This window comes from Gymnoscopelus braueri, assembly GCF_963280865.1.
Source record: "Gymnoscopelus braueri genome assembly, chromosome: 23".
Taxonomy (NCBI): Eukaryota; Metazoa; Chordata; class Actinopteri; order Myctophiformes; family Myctophidae; genus Gymnoscopelus; species Gymnoscopelus braueri.
Genome location: NC_137625.1, coordinates 39578923 through 39602878, shown reverse-complemented (window position 1 = coordinate 39602878; position 23956 = coordinate 39578923). Strand labels below are relative to the sequence as shown.

Genomic DNA, 23956 nt, shown 5'->3' with positions numbered 1-23956 from the left:
CCCCCCCCTACCAGATTTGTGTTGTTAGAATGTTTAAAAAAAAACTTCCAAATATTCCACATTTTATTTCATGTTTTTTTTTATAGCAGATCTACCAGATCACAACACGTCGCATCGCGATGCGTTGTTACCTTATTAATTAATTAATTAATTAAAAAAACATTCAAATAGCCGATGCATACAGTATATATAGGTTTAAAGCGCTCATGTGGCCTATACAATAATTATTATTTTGGGCTTGTTTTCGTATATTTGGTTGCTTATTTCTCTCACAAAACTGGCAACACCGTGTTAAATGCCATGACAGTACAGCTCACTGGTTATATCAATATCAGTGGTTCTCAAAGTGAGGTCTGGGGACCCCCAGGTGTCCTTGAGAGGGTTCCAGGGGGTCCCCAGCAGAATGAGGAACAAGTGAACACTTATGTTTCGGCTACCATATTCAAACACACACACACACACACACACACACACACACACACACACACACACACACACACACACACACACACTCAGCTGCAGCTGAGAGAGAGACAGAGAGAGAGAGAACTATTGATGTGCAAGGTGTTCATCTACTGTATATACTTATGTGTACAGAACATCACACTGTCAGTGTTTCTCTGTACTTCTCTTACAAATAAACTAATGAACTAAAGTAACAATAATAGACAATGATGTTTTGTCAATTAGACTCAAAATAGAAGTACAGCGGTCCAGTGCTTACACAAAATACACACATTTTAATACACATAAACATGATCTGTACGTGTCAAAACCACAGAGCATGAAGACACAATGCATGTAGGTCACGTGCATTAGAAGTATCAAAAGCACCAATAACATGAGCACACTCAACAGGCCTTCATGTTCAGGCCCGTTGCAGGCCTGGCGCCACGGGGTGCCTGAGGGGGCCTGGCAGCCTCAGTTTCAAATTGTGCCCCCTCAGTTTATTTTGCACAAAAAAAAAGAAATGGACATTTTATTTTTTTATTTTTTATAATTAATGTTTTTATAAAAAAATCGGTAAAATCAGGCAAAAATAAGAATTTAAATCTAGCTGCAAGCAGCAATAATACGGGGCCAGTGAATGGAGAGAGGGAGAGAGAGAGAGAGAGAGAGAGAGAGAGAGAGAGAGAGAGAGAGAGAGAGACGGAGAGAGAGAGAGAGAGAGAGAGAGAGAGAGAGAGAGAGAGAGACAGAATAGAGAGAGAGAGAGAGAGGGAGAGAGAGAGAGAGAGAGAGAGAGAGACGGAATAGAGAGAGAGAGAGAGAGAGAGAGAGAGAGAGAGAGAGAGAGACGGAATAGAGAGAGAGAGAGAGAGAGAGAGAGAGAGAGAGAGAGAGAGAGAGAGAGAGAGAGAGAGAGAGAGAGAGAGAGACGGAATAGAGAGAGAGCGAGAGAGAGAGAATAGATTGAAGAGAAAGAGAGAGAGCGAGAGAGAGAGAATAGATTGAAGAGAAAGAGAGAGAGCGAGAGAGAGAGAGAATAGATTGAAGAGAAAGAGAGAGAGAGAGAGAGACATGGAAACGGAATAGATTGAAGAGAGAGAGAGACATGGAAACGGAATAGATTGAAGAGAGAGAGAGAGAGAGAGACATGGAAACGGAATAGATTGAAGAGAGAGAGAGAGAGAGAGAGAGAGAAGAGAGAGAGAGAGAGAGAGAGAGAGAGAGAGAGAGAGAGAGAGAGACAGACAGACAGACATGGAAACGGAATAGATTGAAGAGAGAGAGACATGGAAACGGAATAGATTGAAAAGAGAGAGACATGAAAACGGAATAGATTGAAGAGAGAGGGACATGGAAACATAATAGATTGAAGAGAGAGAGAGATGGAAGCAGAATGGATTGATTGGACATCTCAACCTATTGCCATTAACAGCAATCGAACCCTCAACCTTTGGATTGACAGACTGCAACACTTCCTATAGCTTTGTCCAGGCTGAGGTTGTCTGTTGAAGATAAAAGTGAACCAGTGAAAGCAGCCGATCTACAAGCTCAGAAACACGTTGCTATCTGAAAAGTTTTGAGATTGTAGATCGGCTATTTTCAGAATGAAGTATGTCATACATTGCAAAAACATACCCTCTCAAATAAGCATTTCATGATATCTTTAACAATTGCACATGTATTCATTGATACAGTCTTGTTGTCTGCAATGCACTTTAAATGAAATCTGCACCAAGTGAGGCTTGATCAGACCTGATCTAGTGAAAACGGAGGTCATACAGATAATACCATTTCACGCAAAAAGCTGAAAAATCCTGGGTTTAAGTGTTTTTCAAACTGCTCAAAATTGCGGACAATCTAAGGGCGGAGCTTACTGGTCCAAGCGATAGATGTGTTCCTCATGAGTCAAGGCACAAGTGTAAGCAAGTTTCACGACTTTCGGCCAAACGAGGCATGACTTTTGCCTGTTTAAAGTTTGCATTTAAAAAAAAAATGCTATAGCGCCCCCCTTTGGCCAATTGGAATGAGATTGTTTTCAGTGATATTTGGAATGACCCTCTACATTACTGCAAAGTTTCAAAGAAATGTGAGTCTTGCATGTATGTGTTAGGGGCAGATGAATAATTTTCATAAAACTGCAATCCTGGGATTTTTGAGTAATCTGCACGAAACATTTTACACATGAACTTTGGACCTCTGCCGACATAACTATGGGAGCGGATTTTTTCTAAGTGAAAAAATGCAGAAGTTAGGAGCCAATGACTGTTTTTCATATAATTCAAAATGGTGGGAGATCTAAAGGTCAGAGGTCAAAAGTCAGAGGTCAAAAGTTGTTCAGCATGAGGAGACGCATATGTGTATCCAAGTTTCATGGCTGTAGGTCAAACAGGGCATGAGTTGTACCTGTTCAAAGTTGGCATTTTCAATTGAGTGCTATAGCGCCACCTTTTGACAAAAGATTGTGAGAATTATTTTTGTATCGTTTTTCATGACCATCTACATCTACCATATGGCCGAGTTTCGTAAAAAGCGACAGCACGGTTCAGCCAGAACTGCGAAAAGTGGCAGAAACAGAAAGAGGGGAACATTAAGACAGGTCCAGAGCTGAGAGCTCTGGCCCCGTAATGAAAGAGGGTTTGGAATGACTACATTTGGATTTATGTATATGAAATTTTGCTAGAATAGTGATCAAATTAATTATGAATACCTAATTGTTCTTATTATTACTATTACTATTGATGCCAAACTGTACATTTTGCCAGTAGACATAAGTCAGAGTCAACATTATCAACAATATACCAAGATACATCCAAAACTTAGTTAGTGTGTGTGGGTACAATTGCAAAATAAGTGCAGCATTGTCTCTGGGTCTACATTTCACACAGATGTCTTTCTTGAACTTCAGAATAATGATTTGTAGGATTAGGATAATACTATGCAGGATTTTAAACGAAACCTCCGTCACTTTATTAGAAGATATGTATATGGAAGATTCCAAATAACTTTCCAGTTCAAGCAAGGAGGATTGAACGCATGAATCATTCGCTCAAGGAAGGAGTGGGTAGGTCACCGGCGCAGAATCTAGTTTCACTTTCTTGCAAAAAGACTCACGTACGCTTCCGAAAATAGCAAATCTACAAGCTCACAACGCGTTCCTACCGCAACGCGTTGTGAGCTTGTAGATCTGCTATTCTCGGAGAGCACCACCGCGGTACGGTGGCGTAAACATCAGGCACTTACCGTAAACACGGGGGAAATTTGCATACGGAGCAGGAAATACACTGCACTTTAAACCAAGCCTCCCACACAATGACATCTATCTATGCGAAAGGTGTGCTCTTATTAGAATCCATCAGATTTTTTTTTATCTTATTCTTTTAATTTTAATCGTCACATTTCATTCGGTAGGTAGACACACAGGGCCTATTTATTTGTGAAGGATGCATACTGTTAATAATGAGTGAAAATGAAACTTCATACACCTAGCGTGCTGCTGGTTCTCCTGTTGTTGTTGCCCTGTCTGTTGCACTGCGCGAATATCTTAGATCATGGGCCTGATGATCCTCCCAGCTGTGCACAGGAGGTAAGCATTCAAAACAGAGAAAGAGAGCGCTATAATGTGTGAATATTCTGTCATGGAACGATCCGTGTGAAACTGCACAAAAACAAAACAAAGAGAAAGAGAGTTTACTTTTGTTTGGGTTAATAGTTATTTGTCCTTATTTATTTATTATGTACAAGCTTAAAATAATGACCGGGTGGATATTCTTTGAATAGGTTGACTCAGAGCCTTGTGTCTGGGTTGACTGTTTGGTGTAGGCTCTAACCTCGCCTCACCAGGCTTTCATGTAGGCTGTAACGGATACAGGATAGGTGGGCACTAGGGACATCTGGGCACCTCGATGTAAAATTGGCCATTTTTTCCAAAATGTAAAAAAATATATATATTTGAAAAATGGTCTTAAGTAAAGTAAAGTATACATGATTAGAACATGCTTAAACATTTGACAATTAAGGTCTAATATTTCTACAATTGCTACAAATTGCTACAGAACCAGTCCAACCAAATCCAGTCATTTTGGGGCATCAATAAGAAGTGGAAGGATATAATTAAGTCTAATAATGATGTACCGTACGTTCACATCATGTATACTTTACATTACTTAAGACACATTTTTAAATATTCTATTTTTCAAAATAGCCGATTTTACATCGAGGTGCCCAGATGTCCCTACTGCCCTATCCTGTTACCGCTGTAACTATAACTATGAGTCCAACTTCTTTAGCAGTAAGGTTATCTAGATGTTATTTGACTTTAATTTCATTTTAATAACCTTTGCTCTTGTGTTCTCAACTTCTCATGGTATGTTTTCATAGGGTCTGAGGTGTAAAGTCACAACAGGTGAGTACATATAGGCGGCTACTTACTGTACATTATTAATTTCCTTGAATGAGATCATCTATTCTTCTATTCTGTATTTCAACGTTTTGTATCTTGTATACACTCACTTAGCTTGTGTTCCAGTTTTGTGTTCCTCATTTATTTATTTTTATTTATTTATTTTAAATAACTATTTATAGGATTATCAAGTATAAAGACATACAACCCCACATAAACCTCACCCTCGCCGGTTCCCTCACAAAAAAAAACAAAAAAAAACAATCATTATAAATGGGGGGAAAAGAAAAAGAAAAAGAGTAGTAAATAATGTAACATAAAATTGGAATTAGAAATTAATTTGATATAAAAAACAAAAGGGTGAAATGAACCTGGTGCATCATTGATTAATCTGTTTTTAAGCACTAGCAGTTTCACTCGTTTAGCCTATGAGTTCTCTTTCAGCTGATTGGATGAAATTGGTATCCCAACTCTAAAATGTATAAGTTGTTTACTAAAGAGCTGGAGAGTCAGGGGACTGTTACTGAACAAACACTATATAGCAAAGATTACTGTGGGAATATAGAGCTCACTCATTTGATCACTTACAGCATCTTTTAACACCTTTGGTGTTTATTGCAGGTAACTGCATGGACCCTGAATGGCTAATTAGAAGAGATTACACTCCAAATGCCCCAGAGGGTTTAAAAGTTGAGGTGGACACACGCCAAGACAAAAACGGACACATTCAGCCAGTGCTTGTGGCACAATGGAAACTAAAAGACGAAGGTATGTTGGTTGTGTGTGAATTGCCCAGATTAACCACTTCCCTATATACCGTACTTCGTTTACCGCAGAACCCTATACACTATTATTATTGTTGTTGCTATTATTGCTATGGCTATTTTATTGTTATTGCTGTGATTATAGTTTTCTGATTGACCCACAGGAAGCATAAGTTATCTGAAGGCCACCGAGCTTCACGTCCTTGTCACAGCGACCAATCAGCAGCTTTGTGTTCGGTATTCTTTCCGAGACCTTGACCTTCCCTTACCTATGAGGAACCCTTTGTCAGAGCAAAAGGTGGGTACACGCTGGAATGTCTATCTTGTGGACATGTTATTTCTAAATTTCAAGGCAGGCGTCTTTTATTTAATCTGTTCAGGGTCCATTCTAGTTTTTCATCAGTGGTATATGAAAACTAGGGGGTATTTCACTTCATGGATAATTTTCTCCTCTGGCTTGTGTGTGCACACCAGACAGTTTTTTAAGTTGCTTGATTTAATATTTAGATAATTGATATTCATTTTTATCAGACACGCCTTCTTCCTATATAAACCCATTGTAACTTCAAACTCCACTTTAACCATGTTAGACTCATTGAAAACACTGATCTGATCTGATCTGGTGACTGATATTTTCCTTCTAATGCATGTGAGGGGGCCCTGTTATTTATTTAATTTATTACAATTATTTTATTTATATCCCACAGTAATGCACAGATGAGATAATGGGATTAACAGAAATGTGTTAGCTTTCAGTCCACCATTTAAACTACAAGATCTTATTAAGAAAAATGCACATACTCATATAAGTAAAGTAAATTAAGTAAAGTACTTGAGTTACTATACTTAGTTACTTTACACCACTGCTAATGATTATTTTTGTTTTGTTTCAGTGGAATTTCTCTGCAGATGTGGTGGTGGTTGACCCTGGTCAGACATACTGGGTGTCTGTCTTTAACGTTCCCAAACCAGAGCTGGCTCACACCTCTTATGACGTCAGCACACAAGTCACTGTTCCAAGTAAGTAACCCACAGCAGTGCTTCCCAAACATCTTCATGTCAAGGACCCAAAAAAATAATAACACATTTGACCGTAGACAACCATTTGAAAATATTTTGTGCCAGGGACCCCCTCATTCACTGCCACAATTATTGCTGGCCGTGTTTGCCCACTGCCAGAGATTTTTCATCGGGAAAAAAAAAGTACTCAGGAGCCGAGATACAGACTTTTTAAGTTTTAAGTTAACAAGGAAGTGGATGGGAGTCTAGATCTTCGAAAAATCATATCTCCTTGGTCTTTGGGTCAAGATTTTTTTTTTTTTTTTTTTTAATTAAAATTACGTTTTTTACGTCAGTGGCAGGATTGGTAAACGGGAAAAAATACGTTTTTTACGTCAGTGGCAGTGAATGAGTTAAGAGAAGATTTGTCAACATTTAAAAAAATGACAGATCTACAAATTCTTTTTGGATAGCCAAAGTATAAATGAGGGTTACAGTAGACTGTTTAAACTGTTCCTAATTTTGCTGGGGATCCCCTGGAACCCCCTAAAGGACCCCTGGGCGTCCCCGGACCCCACATATCCTATAGTACTTTCTCATTATTGTCTTGCAGCAGCTGTGTGTTTGAGTCAGTATGAGTTGTATTAACAGAGACACTGTTCTGATTCTCTATCAACTCAGATTGTCGAGATCCCAAGATGAAGGGAACCGAACCTTGCGTAATGAGCGGTAAGTAACAATGCTATAATTTCCCTTATTCTAGTGATAGTACTGTTCATAAATTATATACTTTATAGACAATTGTGGAGTTGAATTAACTGACAGAGTTAACAGTGTGGGATGCAGTGATCATTTTGACAGCAAATTGTTTTTGTCATAGTCTTTTGAATAGAATTCCATTTAGTTTTAGTCATATTTTAGTTATCTGAAATGTTTTAGTTTTAGTCTAGTTCTAAACGTTGACTAAATGTCATAAGATTTTAGTCGACTAAATCTACAGTTGATTTAGTCGACTAAGCTTTATTTTGGCAGGCCTCGATGGCGTCGTAATGCCTGATTTATACTTAGCTGTGTGCCGAAAATAGCCGATGTACAAGCTCACAACGCATCTGTGACGCGTTGTCAGCTTGTAGATCTGCAATGTTTGGAGTGCAACACCCGTGCGCAACCAAACATAAAATGACTTGTCTTAGTTCTACTGGATCTCTTCTCCAACAGTCCCTCCCTAGCATTTTCCTCTAGTTTTTATTTATTGACGAAATTTCTCTTTATATTTAGTCATAGTTTTAGTCATCCTAGCTTAGTTTTTATTTACTTTTTATTTACTTTTCGTCTGGGAAAAAAAGGTAGTCGACAAACGTTTATCGTCATAGTTTTAGTCGACGAAATTAACACCGGTGGGATGCAGTGAGACGTTGGTATTTGTTAATGCAGCAAAGTCTTTGAAAGCCTAACACACTTTTTTATTATTTACACTCAGCGTAAAAAACAGAAAATAACACCAGAAAGAAATAAAGTGTGACTCACAGTGACTCATAGCCGTTTGTTGACACAGGAAGTCTTTGGAAGCCCAACATAACGCTGGAACTGTTGAGTGAAAACCAGAACAGCAGACCCATGCTGGCTGTAAGCTTCAACACTGATGAACTCTCCGAGAAGTACCTGGTGCTGGTTCAATGCTCTCTCTCTATGAAAGATAAGGAAGTGTTCAAGGTGAGAGAGGACACAATGTTGGAACCAGAGCCCAGACACATTGTCATGTGCATGTTGCATAGCGATGCTGTCGGGTGGAAGCCCTGTATGTCCAAAACTGTTACTATTCAGGAAAAGGAAAAAAGAACCTGTGTTACAGTGGATCAAATGTAGTCATAAGCTCTTCTTAATACTTTTTCCATTTGTTAAATATTTATAAAACTAACAGACTTAACCCCTTTCGCTTGAAAAAAATTATTAAAATAGCAGCTCTTCAAGCTCACAACGTGTCACGTCGCCATGCGCTGTGAGCTTATAGATAGATAGTACTTTTGTGTGACACTGTAGTATGACGAAGTAGGCTTTAATTTACAAAAAAAAGTTAACATTTGCAGATACAAGGTTTCTGCCCAAACAACGATAGTAGTGTTTTAAGCCTTGCTTCCTTTTACTGTTGTCACAAGTATTGATACTCTGATCCTTTTTTGATACCACATATTTAAAACGATACTATTCCGTCAGTAGTACCCGAAGCTCTGCAAAAACAGATCTAAAATCAGATTTTCAACCCAGGGCTTCACAGATGACACTACAGTGAACAAAATTAACTGGTCCTCAGCCATTGTATGAATTAAATGTATTGCTTTAACAGGAAAGTATTACATAAACAATAGTGCTCAACATAACAAGGAGACATTTTAACTGCACAAAAATGCATGCGTGCAATATAAGAATTATAGCATGTATCTTAATAAAAACAAATACCCTGTTGAGTGTGCCTAGGACCTTTGTGTTTCACTATAGTATTGAAAAAAGGTATCAAGCATTGTTGTTTTTTTTAATACTAGTATCACATCAAAGTTTACATTTCTTGTGACAACCCTACTTCCTGTGTTCAAATGTAGGCTAATAGGCAAAGCTGTGTCTCACGAAGAAGACAAGTGTAGTTGTTCCTCTTTAGAGACCTGACCTAGAAACGTGTATTTACTGTAGATTCAGCATCCTGTGCTGTTTTGACCCAGATTCCTTTGTTCAACACAAGGACTAACTCGAGGTTGTTTCTTCCGTTCAGTTCACATGGCAACAAAAGAGGCTCATTATATTTCTGGAACGGTCAAATGTATGCATCTCGGAAGTCAGAGAGACATCTTAATGACCTTTCATGTTACAGTACATATTTTCCACCTAGTCAGTGATGCATTACTAGGTAGACCACAATGTCCCCCACATCCTGTTTAGGCGCTACAGTTGAATCAGTGAAGACTTACTACCTTCACAGCCGGAGGCAACAGAAAAGAGTTTTACATCGCATGATGTCCCAATCTAAAATGAATGTGTTCAAATTAGTGTATAGCTCTATATTCTGATAGTAATCATTGCTATAGTATAGTGTTTGTTCAGTAACTTGAGTCTCCCTGTCTCTCTAGCTCTTTAGTACACAGAAAATACATTTTCAGGTCAGGAGGATACCAATCTTATCCAATCAGTCAGGAGAGAGAACTCATACAGAATAGACTAGAGGATGAACAAGTGAAATGAAGTGGAAGTGATGACTCAAAGAAATGAGCAGACAAAATTGGAACTGGAACAGGAACACTATAAATTGAAGCTGATAAATCGGTAATTGGTTGAAATTGTCAACCCACCTGCAAATGTACTTTCTGTTTATTAAAGAGCTAGAGAGAAAGGGAGTCCGTCCCTGTTAATGAACAAACAATCTATAGCAATTATTGACCCATGCAATAGTTTCACATGCAATAGTTTCACGTGCGTCGTTAAGTCTTGACAACTCTCTTCCCCAGAAAAACGAGACGTCACTGACTGTAAAATTCCAGCTCGGGGATTGGCCAAGAAGCTGCTGTGTTTTTGATGTTGAGGTAAGTGCTTCCTGTCATCATTCTAAATGACTTGTTTGCTGTTGGGTTGAGCCGCTAGGCTTGGCTGTTTTTGAAAACAAAGAGTTAGCCCAGAACCTTCCAGAACATGAAACTTTCCACAGCCCGTGGAGTTCTGACCCTGGGATGTTTTATTGTTTACGTTTCTATTATAGCCACCACCATCCCTGAAGGGGAGCAGCAGCACAGCTTGCTCCTCCCATTGGTTCCCACAACTCAGGGTTAGCTTCTGAGAACCGAATCTTAACCCATTTAGAGGCAGATTCTAAAGTTTTTCTGAAAAGCTTCAATTTTTTATTTAAAAATCACAACAAATGTATGTTGCTATATACTGTACATAGCAACAGGAACCCCAAAAGGTATAGTTACAAATAGGGGTTCCCGCCCAAAATGGGTTAAATGGAAACAAATCCAGAACCCGAGATATATACGTAACACGGCACACTTGTAAGTAAGTAGGTCGGAGACAGCCTTATTGTCAGTATCAGCGGAGAACCCATGACCGGAACTTGTGGTCCAAAGGCTCCACCGACTAAGCTACCCAGACACAAATTCAAGCTGTGCCTGACCATTACTACTACTGCTACTCATCTCTTTCATAATTATGTTATTTCTTTGTAAGCTACAGGTCTGTTGATGCAATCCAAGATTTTCTCTTGAATGTAGGCCCTAGAGTCATACTGTATGTGACTTCATGTTGCCTTCAAGTCAGTGGTAACAGCACCTGTTTTATTTGCCTTGCAGATCGTACCATTCTTCCCCCACTGTGGCAATGACTGTGTCCGGCGGAGAGGGAGGCCTTTAAATATATGCCGTGGTATGCGTGTGTGTCCGGGGGGTCCAGAAATAGTGAAAATAGCAGATCTACAAGCTCACAACGTGACGCGTTGAGAGCTTGTAGATCTGCTATTTTCACCATATTTGAAATAGGGCTTAAGTAGTTAATTCATATTGTAATTTATTTCCCTTCCTAGAAATGTAGTAGAGTCAAAAGAACAATATTTGTATTCAATACAAAATACTCAAAATATAGATACAATAAAGATACTCAAAAAGATTACTCCAGGGTACAGTACTCAATCAAATGTACTTCGATACTGTCCAACATTGGTTTTCATAGACCTCTGCTCTGCCTCAGTGAAAAGTGTGACGTGTGTAAGAGAGACCACTCCTGGAGCCGCTCCCTACTACTGGTCCTTCGCAGTCGTAGCAGTGTTGCTGTGTGCTCTCCTTGGTTTCCTGTACATCCGCAGGAGACCTCACAGAGGTTAGTACAATCTACAGCAGTGGTTCTCAAAGTGGGCTCAATCCTTTAAAGGATTCCAGGGGGTCCCCAGTGATGCAACAAGTTGTGAGCTTGTAGATTAACTATTTTCAAAAATTCTAGAAAACATTTGACACATTTTGAATGTTTTTTTTTTTATATGTATCAACACAAATCTCGTATCGGGGTCAAAATCATTTCAGAGGATCATCCGCGGACAAATACATATTATTTTGGGGGTCCTTGACATGAAAAGGTTTGCGAACCACTGTTCTACAGTATTTTCAACTGTCTCACTGTATACTTTTAGAACTTTATCCTTTTATCCTGTCTTTGTTAATTCATTCATGTTATTAATCTGTTTCTCCATGACTTTGATATGTGTTATGAAAGGTTACTGTTAGACATATTATAAAAAATATTAAAGGTGCTGTAATTTATTTTATGTTATTTTATTTTTTACCATAGCTCTCAGATTTTCAGATCAGGAATCGCAGGAGAGATCGTCAGGAGAGAGAACTCATACAGTATACACTAAACAAGTGAATTCGATGAAAAAGAGCAAACATAATTGGAACAGTAACAATAGAAAATTTAAGTTGATAAATGGGTTCTATCTCCTGATTGGATGAAATTGGTATCCCACCTGAAAATATATTTACTGCTTTTTAAAGAGCTGGAGAGACGGGAAGACCCCTGTTATTGAACAAACACTGTATACAGTAGCAACCACAATCCCTTATAACTGCACCTTGCATTATATATCGTCTCTGTCAGGTGGAAACCATTATGTCCAAAACTGTTACTTTTCAGGATTAAAATTCAAAAATAGCAAAAGTAGCAGATCTGCTACTTTTGATACTTTTGTGTGACGCTGTAGTATGATCAAATAGGGCATTAATTTACAACAAAAACAAATTCTCTGCCCGACAGCAACGATATCAAATCTCTCCTCCTACAACTCTGGCTTATTATAGGCCAGCCTGATCTCCACAAGCCTCTGGTCGGAGTCGAGGAGCCGAGGCTGCCCAAACAACCTCCCAAGGTGCTGGTCATCTACTCCCAAGACCACCGTCTCTACAGGGACGTGGTGCTGAAGCTGTGCGCCTTCCTGAAGGCCAAGTGTGGCGCGGAGGTGCTGGTGGACCTCCTGGACTCGGCCGGCCTGGGCACCGTGGGCCCCATGCGCTGGCTGCAGTGGCAGAGGCAGCAGCTCACCGCCCCCTCCGACAAGATGCTGGTCCTCTGCTCGCCCGGCGTTCAGGCCAAGTGGAGAGCCATGTGCGGCCAGGTACGGGGTGGGGAGGGGGGCTGCAACTATCCATTCTTTTCTTGCCAATTATTTTCTTCTTCTTTTTCGGATAATCGATAAGCACGTTTTTTTATACATTTCTTTTAGATTGTTCTATTTATCAGTGAATTGATTAAACTGATTAGTTGGGTTCACTGTTGCATACCCTGTGTCCAGGGCCGGGTGATGCTGAGGGAGGACGTGCTCTCTCCCACAGACGACATGCTCATCCCCTTCCTCAACCTGCTCCTGCCGGACATGCACCAGGCCGCCCCCCTGGGCAAATACATGGTGGCCTACTTTGACGACATATGCGGCGAGGGGGACGTGCCGTCGGTTTTTGACCTCGGGGTCAAGTACAAGCTGATGAAGCATTTCGAGGAGCTGTATTTCCGCATTCTGGACATTGAGAAGTACCAGCCAGGTCAGGTGAGCAGGGCCGCCCGCCGCTGTCAAACATCTTCTGACAGTGCTTATTCTATTTGTTACTTTTCGAGAAGAGCTTTTTTGGAGTATAACAAATTATCATATTATCAGTGTGAAAAAGTCTGTGTGAAGTTATCATTTATTTATAGTTTTTTTCTAATCGACTAAATCGATTAATTTGATTCCACTTAAGCCCTATTTTATACTTTGGCTTACAATGTTGTAGAGTAAAAAAATTGCAGGTCTACAAACTCACCGCACACACCGGAAGCTTGTAGATCTGCTATTTTAGCTGTTTTTGATATTTTGATTAACTGCTGCATGCCTACAGGTCAACCACATCCAGGGCGTCGGCGGAGACGAGTACTTCAACTGTCCCTCGGGCAGAGACCTGAGGAACGCCATTGAGAGCTTTCAGGCCTACCAGTTGGAGAATCCCGATTGGTTTGAGGCGGAATGCGTGGAGAGCGAGGAGGAAGCGGTCGCCGAGTCCAATGCCCTCATCGAGCGGCCCCAAATCCCTCCGGTCCTAGAGTGTGTTCCCCTCTTCAGAGAAGGACCCCCCGTCTACGTTCAGGACATAGAGCTCCATCACAACTACAACAGCGTTCACGTCCTAACGCCCGAGGTCAACCCGGAGCGCCACATGGCTTCGGTGGTGGAGCTGCAACCGAGGCTCAACTCGGAGTGCCGGTACGTAGACCCCACTGCGCGGTCACTTCTCACATTGCATTTAAGATAATGACTAGAGCCATTTCCGCTTGGGTTAGAGGCACCTCTACTGAGTTCTGAATTCTGAACACTTGGTGAATGGTAAGGAGGTCGAATTTAGTTTTGAGCTACAGTCGGGTGCAACAGTCGATTATAGAAAATAATCGTTACTTACTTAACTAAAATAACTAAAATAATTGATTAATAATCTAACCCTATCTTAGGCATGTCATTACAATTTTATTACTTCTCGCTTAATCGAAGAAGTAATTGAGTTGCAGCCCTAAAACTGTTTATCGACTATCAAATAATTTTTGCTGACGGATCCAATCGTTCCTTTTCAGACAATTTTTTCTTCTGAATGCGGTCACCCCAGCGGGAGTCCTGGAGGCTCATGTGAGTCCTTACAGCCAGCACGCAGAGCCTTTGTACGTGGCAGAGCCTGTGCTGAGCAAGCCACCGTGGCCGACAGAGAACTGGCCCCACCTCGACGAAGGCCCTCTCGTCCTAGCAGGCCGGTGTCTTGCCGCGGACGAGGACGAGGCTCTCCTCTCGCCTCCGAACCAGCCCTCGGCTGAGGCTCTACAGAAACTGGCGGCCCTGCAGCAGTCGCTCGGGTTCAGCGTTGAGGGGACGCCCTCGGTAGCGGAGGAAGTGGAATACCTCCCTTCCCTAGAGTACGCTCGCTGCAGCCAGCCAGTCGAGATGGACGAGGGGGACGGTAAGCTTCTGGAGCCTTCCAGGAAGGGCCCAAACAGTGGTTCTGACCAAGGATACATCTCCAAGATGTCTACCCAGCCAGATTCCCCCTTTGGAGGAAAGGGTGAAGACCCATTGTTGGCCCTGGTAAGGCTGCAGGAGGAGCTCTTTCAGAAGAATCACGGCTACACTGGGATTTTTGAAATGGCTTAGGAACAGTGGTGGACAAAGTACTCAGCCCCAGTACTTGAGTCAAAGTATAGATACTCCTGTTCGGATATTACTGAACTACAAGTGAAAGTTGCTTAGTCAAATTTGCACTTGATTTAAAGAGCTGGAGTAGCCTATTTGCTTTTTGCTAGCTTTTTTTTTCTTCAGAAGTACAAATTACAAAGAACATTTTCTTTTTCATATTGATGCAAATGCGAAATGTAGAAATTCAAAGACGTTTCAGAAAAAGAAAATTGTGAAAATAGCAAATCTACAAACTCATAACACGTTGCATCGTGACACATTGTGAGCTTGTAGATCTTTTAAAAAAAAATCACTTCCCTAACTCCATTCCCAAACCTTTTAATAATTACTTTCAAAGAAATTCACAACTACTCGTTGTTCACCCTCCCCTTTACCGTACTAATCATGGGGAATTTAGCCTCAAATACAGACGTAGGCCTATTAAACTTTGGGACAAGCATTCTATTGGCTCACAACTATCCTCACTTAATTCATATGAGAGTAATCAGCAGTATGGCTTTGATATCCTGTATAATCATGTATGTGTCAACCATGTTGGCTAAATTGTCATTACTAGTAATCATGTCATTTGTAATCAGGCTTAATCATGCATGTCAACTATGTTGGCAAATTTGTAATTTGCAATGTAAACATGTCTCCTGTCATCATATATAATCATGCAAGACATGCATGCCAACTACGGTATGTTGGCTTATTGTCATTTGCAATCATGTTGTTAAAGCCCTATGGGGCCTCATTTTGTGTGGGTTTTTTTTGTACTGTTTTCAGTGCCCCTTGGTAATTAGAGGGTGGAGTGGCGTGGTGTCTGGAGACACACCTGGGCCTTTCTCAATCAGCCGGCCCGGTATAAAAACCTGAGAAGAACACCACTTTAGCCCTTTTTCCAACTGCACCGCCATGTACTGAACCCTTTTTGTAGCTAGCATTCATTCCTGTTTGCTGTGTCTGTAGGCTGTGTGCCATATCTTATGCTTGGTGCTTAATGTCTTATATCAACGCACTTGGTTACTGAATTCATGTGGGTAGAGGCCTTGTATGAGCCCTTTGGGCTTCTTGCCTCCTCCTGGTGCTCTTCTTTTTAAAGATTTGTGTACACATTTTGTGCTGCTTTTACAACTGTGCTAAAAGCAATACAAGTCAAATCAAACTTTCTAGCACTTACTTTCTCCACAGCCGCCTCTCATTACACAACACAAAAGCCACATTACACAATACTTCAGATTTATTGAATCTTTCAACCACACAATAGTCTGTTGTACATCGACAGTACATTGATTTGATTACATTGATACGGATACATCACACACATTTATTTTTACAGGTAGAATTTGCTTTCTGTAAACAATATAGAATTACTTCCCCTGTAAACAATTTTGGGAGAAAATGATGGTCCATATCAGGCCATAGAAAAGTATTAGCTTTGCACACAACCTGTGTTTTCTCGTTCTTGACAAATAAGGAACATTGTTTAATCTATATCTGTGTCCAGGAAAACCATGTCCTTTGGTAGAATGTATGTGAATGTGATGATACCCGGTGATTGATCATATAGTTAATAGTAGGGCTGGGCAACATATATCGATCTTGTGACAATGAGATGATGGGATTTTGGAAAAAGTAATATTGTGATGTGGGACAAGTGTTGTCTTTTCCTGGATTGAATCACTAAAGCCTTATTCCATACTTGTTATTTCAAACTTGTCGAAGATTTGCAAAAAATAACAAATAGGCCATCCTCAAGCTTTCAACATGTTGCATCACAATGCCTTGTGAGCTCGCAGATCGGCTATTTTGGAAAGATAATGTTGAAAATTGATAGTGTAGTCAAGATATCGATACCAAGGTATTTGGTCAAAAATATTGTTCTATTAGATGTTGATAATATCGCCCAGACCTGGTTTATAGGCCCACTATATAGACAGAAAAAAATAGCATTTATAATTTTTTTGTAAATAAAACATCCTGGCTGTGATGGAATTGTCTGGTAAGCCTCTCGTCTCTAATTCCATATGAACTCTTCTGCTCTTCCACAGAGGAAGCTCACAGTATGCAAACTAGAGCTATAGGCCGATACAGTTTGTCTAATACAATCTGTTGTCTGATATGACACTTTTAACTGTTTGTATGGGAGCTCAATTCACTAATATATGAGCATTCATTTGTTTTCCCAAACTGAAGACTTAAAATAATTTTATGTTTTCCAATCTAATAAGATTGGAAAATGGTTCCAAAAATGCCATATCGGCCAGGCTCTATTGCAAACACTTCGGCATATGAAAAAGCATATATATAAATTTGTATTTTAACTATAAAATATTTGGCATGTTATGATAAGCATCAAACAAAAACAAAAGCCATTCTTCTATGTCATTGTGCAATCAATTTAAGAAGAAAAAAAAGACCATGGAGTTATAAAAAAATCACTAAGGAGCAACATATTGACTTTTAATGACATCACCACCAGTACTTTTACAGTACTTTAATGACAGCACTGTTGGAACTTGATATTTTTGGTTAAAATATGAGTGAACATAATACATTATACCAATTCACTCAACATCTCAAAGTGTGATTTAATTAATTCAAAAGTACTTTTTTCCCATTTCATGGTCATATTTTACACATAAGACACCATACTTTATTCCTTTGCACAGTGAACATTACTTCACAAATCTAAAAAATAAACACTGCATACATCCTCAAATACCTGCCTGCATATACTGTACGTCAATGGTTCTCAAAGTGCGGCCCGGGTACCCCCAGGGGTCCTTGAAGGGGTTCCAGGGGGTCCCCGGCCACATTTGCTAACATAGCATCAAAATCAGTTTAACCACTTTAAACCTATTTTATACTATTACTATTTGAAAATAGCTGATAAATGCAACGCATTGTGAGCTTGTAGATCTGCTATTTTGAAAATGTTTACATTTTGAAAATGTTTACACAAATCTTCCCTTATGGGGGTCATGTCCAAAATCTTTTCAGAAGGGGGTCCGTCGCGGCCAAATTCATTGGGGGTCCTTGACATGAAAATGTTTGAGAACCACTGCAGTACGTTTCCATTGACAATGCATTATTAAAAGATCTGCTTCCCTGGATTCTGTGGTCACACACCTATCGATATGCCAAAGATATAAAGGACTAACATGCAAGTTCCTTTTCGATCACCATTATAATCAATACCTTCCTGATAAACACAAAAGGCACATAATCACCTCAGGCCCTCTCTTAGGCCTACTTTAACCTTGGTCACTTGCAAAAAATAATGAATTTTCAGTGATGGAAGAAGTACTCAGATGTTTTACTTAAGTAAAAGTACAAATACCTCAGTGTAGAAATACTTTGTTACAAGTAAAAGTCCTGCATTAAAAATTTGACTATAGTAAAATTACAAAATATACTTAAAGCACCAATGTCAAAGGTACTCATTATGCAGAATGTCAGATTTGAAATATTACTTTATTATATTGTAATTATTCATGCATTAGTGTGTGGTTATGTTACAGCTGGTAAAGGATGGGCTTATTTCTTTATATACTGCTGGGCAGCTTGTGTCCCCTCCCATGATTATATCTACCTGTATAATAATACATGCTAATTGATGTGTTGATTATATTTGATATTGTTAATCTGCAAACTAAAGGTATCAAATGCAGCTGATTAAAAATTACATTTGCTTCCAAAATGTAATGTAGTAAAAGTATGAAGCAGTCGAAATGGAAATACTCAAGTTAAGTACAATACTTACAGTAAGTAAATGTACTTTCCACCATTGCAAATGTTCAACTGAAAAACATGACACGTGGTTAAGTATAAATTAGACAATTAGACTAGCAAAGTTAGAGTCACAGAATCACCTTACTTCCATTAAAGTCACTTCAATAACCAACTTTCACCATACTAGGATCTATTTTATAGAATAAATCATTATTTAGGCACTGCAAATTAACCCTACCCTTTAATAGCCATATATTGCACAAAGTCTTAACTGAATGTGTCCACCATATTGCACAATGTACTTTAACACAACACTCAAGTGCTTGTTCAGCAATGTTCATTTCCACCATAAAACATTTTTATAAACTTGTAACAGTGGCCTGATCATGGATTATAATAGTGTTATGATTTGCTTCTTTTTTTTATTTTTATTTTTTTACTTTTGTAAGTATTCTTCTGACAATGCAATCACGTGCTGGCCTATTTCTTTCTTTGTACTGTTCTGACCTACTTAAAAAAATTATTTGGTGTCAACTGCAGTGTTCTTAGCCATGCAGCCTTAGTATGCCACCATGTTCAATAAAAATAGAACTTTGTAGAGCACCCATGTGTCAGATTATGTGTCTGACTCATCAATCATTGTGATATAAATAGCCAAATGGAGGGAAGTGATTTTGGACAAAAGTCAAGTTTGATTAATTGAGGTCCATCTCAGGAAGCTCATACATAAACACTAAGCTAACCAATTATTATTATTATATTGTCTTTTTTTTTAAGTAAAACAAAAAGGCTCAGTGTAGGAAAGGGCTGTAGAAAAAGAAAAGTTTGCAATGCACTTTTGAATCATTGCACATATTAACATTAGCACAGATTTCTACTCTATTCTTGGATTAAGAAATTTCATTTCTGAATCAGCACAGACAATACTTTCATCATAAAACAATGAATTTACATTGACAATTGGATCACCAGGAACATGGGTTCTGATATTGCACTTATTCAGTGAAACAAAGGCTACAAGGTCAAAACAGTGTCAACTCTTTAAATTCCATTTAAAAGAGTATACACTAAATTCCATTACTTAAGTGCACGCCGACAATTTACTTCACAGAAGACTTTTAAAACCACAATTTCACAAGGTCCAATATAGCAGTTTTTTTTTTTTTAAATCTCAGTCTGTCCTACTGCAAGTGTCCATGGGGCATAATTAAGATTAAGATTAAAATAGCACCTGTTGGAAGGACAGAGGAGTGTCACATTATTCACACTATCCTGTCCTTCAAAAGGGACAACTTTGTTGCTGTCGGGCAGAAACCTCTTATCTCCATATTCTAACTTATTGTGTTTTTTCGTAAATTAACGCCCTACTTGGTCATACTACAGCGTCACACAAAAGTATCTAAAGTAGCAGATCCACAAGCTCGAAACGTGGCGCGAAACGTGGCGTTTTGAGCTTGTAGATCTGCTACTTTTCCCATTTTTGAATTTGAATCCTGAAAAGTAACAGTTTTGGACATCCCGACAGAGATGACGTTTTATTCTCAAAATAAAGTCTAGGTCAGATAGTCAGAAAGTCAGATAGTCAGAAAGTCAGATAGTCTAGGGCTAGGAACCGGCTTCTAAACATGGGGTCCGAGAACCACCAGGGGTCCAAATGGACACTTACGCGTCTGTAATCTTGAGTGTATAAATGGAACCCGTAAGGGTCTATTTGATTCAATTTATCTGATTCCATCAGAGTTAAATGAACATTGAGCATTTTAGTGTAGATTGGGTCACCGAGATTAAAAAATAAAAACATATCAAGGGGGTCCGTGGCCCTAAGGCATATCAAACTGGGGGTCCTTTATCACTAGGACTGTCTGAGTATAGTGACAGCCAGGGATGGAGAAAGACTTGTGGGGGCGGCCCCTGGACTAATTATCTTTCAGGGGGCTGAAAGATAATTGGTCCAGGGGCAGCGCTACTCAGAATGGGCAGTCGGGCAAGCAAACACACTACTGTCTACAGCCATATAGGAGGGGTCGCGGTAAAAGGCCGGGCCCGCGTATTTGAGAGGTAGCCTATATACATTTGAGTAAATTCTTGAATGTGCCTTGTGGCCCAGGGTGGTGGTCAAGGGCCCATAGCAGGCACTGGCCCCATTGGCACCGGATCCATAATCTGTCTATGGACAAAGCCATAAGGACACCTGTCATTCAGGACTGAGTAGTGACAGCCAGAGTGTTGACATTGGGGACACATGTCATTCAGGACTGAGTATTGACAGCCAGAGTGTTGACATAGGGGACACATGTCATTCAGGACTGAGTATTGACAGCCAGGGTGTTGACATGGGGACACCTGTCATTCAGGACTGAGTAGTGACAGCCAGAGTGTTGACATTGGGGACACATGTCATTCAGGACTGAGTATTGACAGCCAGGGTGTTGACATAGCCATGGGGACACATGTCATTCTCTGAGACGCAGTGAGAGAACTGAGCAGGGTTGCTTCCGCTGGCAAACCTCCTGGCTCCTCTCACCGTCAGACACTGTTCGATCAGCTCCAGCACTTTGCACACCAGGAAGAACATATTCTTCAACATGAAAACCGAGATGGTCGTTTTGTAAACATACACCTGAAAGCACCTGACCACAAGGAGCGGAGCGTTGACCACCACGCCGGTGAAGAACCTCGCCCACACCCAGCGGCATCGCATCTCAGAGGCGGTCAGCTCGTATAACCAGATGACTGGGACGCCCAACGCGATGAAATACACTGAGATGACAGTATACTTCAGGTAGGCGGTGGGGATCTCATTTCTGAGGAGCGACTCCACCAAGGTGAAGCTGTCCAGAAGGTCCAGGCAGGTGCTCATGAAGCAGCTCTGGGAATGGTGACGTGTGGCTCCGTTTAGGTCCTCGATGATAGAATTGATCAGGCAGTACAGTAGCGGTGCAGAAAGCAGCATTATAATCTTAAAACCGGTGACACCGAGGGGAACCTTGAGCGCGATAAGGTCCAGGATCGACGTCTCCAGCACCAGCACCACTTTGGGCGTGCAGGCGATCACGTAGATGAGCCACGCCAGGTAGGCGTAGGTGAACTCGCCGAGGTTGCAGCCGAATATGGAGCTCTTCTGGTGGAAGCCGCAGGCCCTCTCCCGCTTGCTCCGGGCGTTCTTCATGAAGAATATCCCCCAGCCCGAGATCACCACCAGGTCCGTGGCGATCCACGAGCACCAGTACAGGTCGGTGAAGACGATGAGGTAGAAGTCCAGGACGCCGCCCTGGAAGACGAGGAGGAGGAAGCAAAGCACCTTGTAGAGCAGGTGCCGCTTGGATTTCTGCACAAACAGGGGAGCGGTCCGCATGAATTCCCCCGAAGATGTCATGGTGCCTGTACGGAAACAATGAGGTGAATACACTGTGTTTTCACTGTGCAATATCATGTTTTAACAATATGTATAGCAATATATGAATGCTTGAATTTGAACTGAACTGAATTTAAAATATAATATTTTTTTTTTATTGTTGTTGCTTTTTAGATAACAGCTTTTTACAGACTTTCTCTTTCATTACTGTAGGATGCATGTCCTCTCCTGTCTCTTTTCTTAGCCTACATGTTATTTCTTTTAAAGCTGACTCAATAATCCTTATTGCATTGATTCGTGCAAATGGCAAATAATAAAAGTGTGCTGAATGAATCTTGCCTGCAGCAGTAGCCACCGAGGATGCGGAGACCAGTGGCTGGATGCTGCTCTCCTCCTCCGGGTGGATGCTGAGGCTGCTGGCCGCGGTGGACGTCTGGGGGTCCCGCCTGGAAGAGGTGCTTCTTCCCGGGAACAACAGCCGGTCGTTGTACGAGGAGGAGGAGGAGGACACCGGCGACGGGGAGTCGTCGACTGTTGTTGTCGCTTCGGATCGGGGACGGCTGGCCTTGGTGGTGTTGTCGTTGGTGCGAATTTCTGCGATCATTGTATTTTGTGCGTGTTGTTGGCGTCCACCTCCACACCTCCCTCCCAGTTTTCCACCTCTCCGCTTGTTGTGACGGATGGATTGCTCTTGCTTTGAAGGTGGAGGAGAGGAGAGAGCGATAGGCGAGTGCAAACTAAGGCATGGATTACATCTGGTAACGGATCGGGGGCTGGGGGGCGCGTTCTGTTTACCAGTGGTGGAAAAGGTAGCCTACTCACATGTTTTACTTAAGTATCAAAACTGCAATGTAGAAATTAAATACTCTGTTACAAGTAAAAGTCCCGTTATCAAAATGTAGGCCTACTTGAGTAAAAGTACAAAAGTATTGGTATAAAAATGTAGCCTACTTTAACTACCAAAAGTCAAAAGTAGGTACTCATTATGCAGAATAATCCATTTCACTAGTTTTCAAATGTATAAAATGTATACAAATCTTTTGAAAATAGCAGATCTACAAGTTGTCGCCCTAAAATAGTACCTACAGGTGGGCTGTAGTAATTCGAAACTGGCCCCTGTAAAAGTCAAAGCTTACATAATTTTATACAATATGTAATTGGGGGTCCCTGCTTATATCGTTCTCTCAGCTAAGGGGTCCATGACCTGAAAAGCGTTGAAGGCCCCTGCTGTAGACTACTGAATTGGTATCCTGACGTTTCTTTGTTTGACATCATTGCATTTGCAGTCTGAGGTATCCAATGTCTTGGTGTCCATATGGTGTAGTTGAATTTAAAAGGGATGGGAATATTTGAAAATGAACGTGCATGTTACTTGCATACTTTATTCTTTTTGAGGACCTAGTCAAACATCTGGTTTAATTCAATATTGATGGAATATTCGGAGGAATAATGGCGTAAAAAGAAAAAATAACTTAAATAACCAAATACTTCAACGTGCTTAAAAAAGGTGGAAATTGTCAATAAAACGCCCTATCAACTAGTTGAGCATGATCTTACATTAGAACTATTTAATAGTCATTGAAAGAAATGGATCACCGAAGCTCGGAATATAATAATTAATTTGGGGTCAGTCAAGTCAAATGACTGAATTGACAAGGTGGTGTAACCACCACTCAAAGGAGACGTAGGCTATATTGATTGGAAAGAAAATATTTCCAATATTTCCAAAATCCTGCACACTGCTCTTGCTCAGCAGCATCAAGTTTATTCATACACATCATCAGTCCCTCTGGACCTTCATCTAGTCTTACAGAAGCGGAATACTCCACCCTTCTGTGTTCAAAGGTGTGAGACAATCAGACTCTCATGTAGGAGTCTCTCAATGATTATCTGTGCACCTGCTGTGTGTGACTAATCACCTTCACCAGTGTTTCTCAACCTTTCTTGGGCCAGTGACCCCTATCCAATATATCCGGGGTCTATTCCACGAAACCTGGATTAGGGATAAACCGGGTTTAATCGGCTATCCTGGCTTAAAT

General features: G+C 40.5%; 2 protein-coding genes across 5 annotated transcripts; one reads left to right on the top strand and one right to left on the bottom strand.

The window, feature by feature from the left end:
• Positions 1–3729: 3729 nt before the first annotated feature.
• il17ra1a (interleukin 17 receptor A1a) lies at positions 3730–16822 on the top strand. 4 transcript variants are annotated; one of them, XM_080421618.1, is made up of 14 exons: positions 3730–4033; positions 4828–4852; positions 5471–5617; positions 5778–5911; positions 6507–6633; positions 7294–7341; positions 8168–8325; positions 10107–10181; positions 10944–11013; positions 11338–11466; positions 12441–12754; positions 12932–13183; positions 13512–13873; positions 14236–16822. In XM_080421618.1, the coding sequence occupies exons 1-14, from the start codon at positions 3917–3919 to the stop codon at positions 14801–14803; spliced, it is 2526 nt and encodes an 841-aa protein (XP_080277744.1). In that variant the 5' UTR covers positions 3730–3916; the 3' UTR covers positions 14804–16822. The 4 variants fall into 4 exon arrangements, with proteins under 4 accessions (XP_080277744.1, XP_080277743.1, XP_080277742.1 ...); XM_080421617.1 differs by having other exon boundaries at positions 10944–11016; XM_080421616.1 differs by having other exon boundaries at positions 10944–11016; positions 11320–11466.
• A 4141-nt stretch (positions 16823–20963) lies between these two features.
• Positions 20964–22521, bottom strand: tmem121b (transmembrane protein 121B; the record flags this gene model as incomplete). The annotated part of the gene is made up of 2 exons (XM_080421204.1): positions 20964–21943; positions 22257–22521. 2 exons carry the CDS (start codon positions 22519–22521, stop codon positions 20964–20966), a joined length of 1245 nt encoding a protein of 414 aa, XP_080277330.1.
• Between the last annotated feature and the right edge of the window lie 1435 nt (positions 22522–23956).

Excerpts from the sequence above, each read along its gene's own strand:
- il17ra1a (XM_080421616.1), top strand. The coding sequence starts at position 3,917 with ATGAAACTTCATACACCTAGCGTGCTGCTGGTTCTCCTGTTGTTGTTG. Across the intron at positions 6,634-7,293 it reads CACACAAGTCACTGTTCCAA|ATTGTCGAGATCCCAAGATG; the intron begins GTAAGTAACCCA and ends CTATCAACTCAG. Across the intron at positions 11,467-12,440 it reads CCGCAGGAGACCTCACAGAG|GCCAGCCTGATCTCCACAAG; the intron begins GTTAGTACAATC and ends GGCTTATTATAG.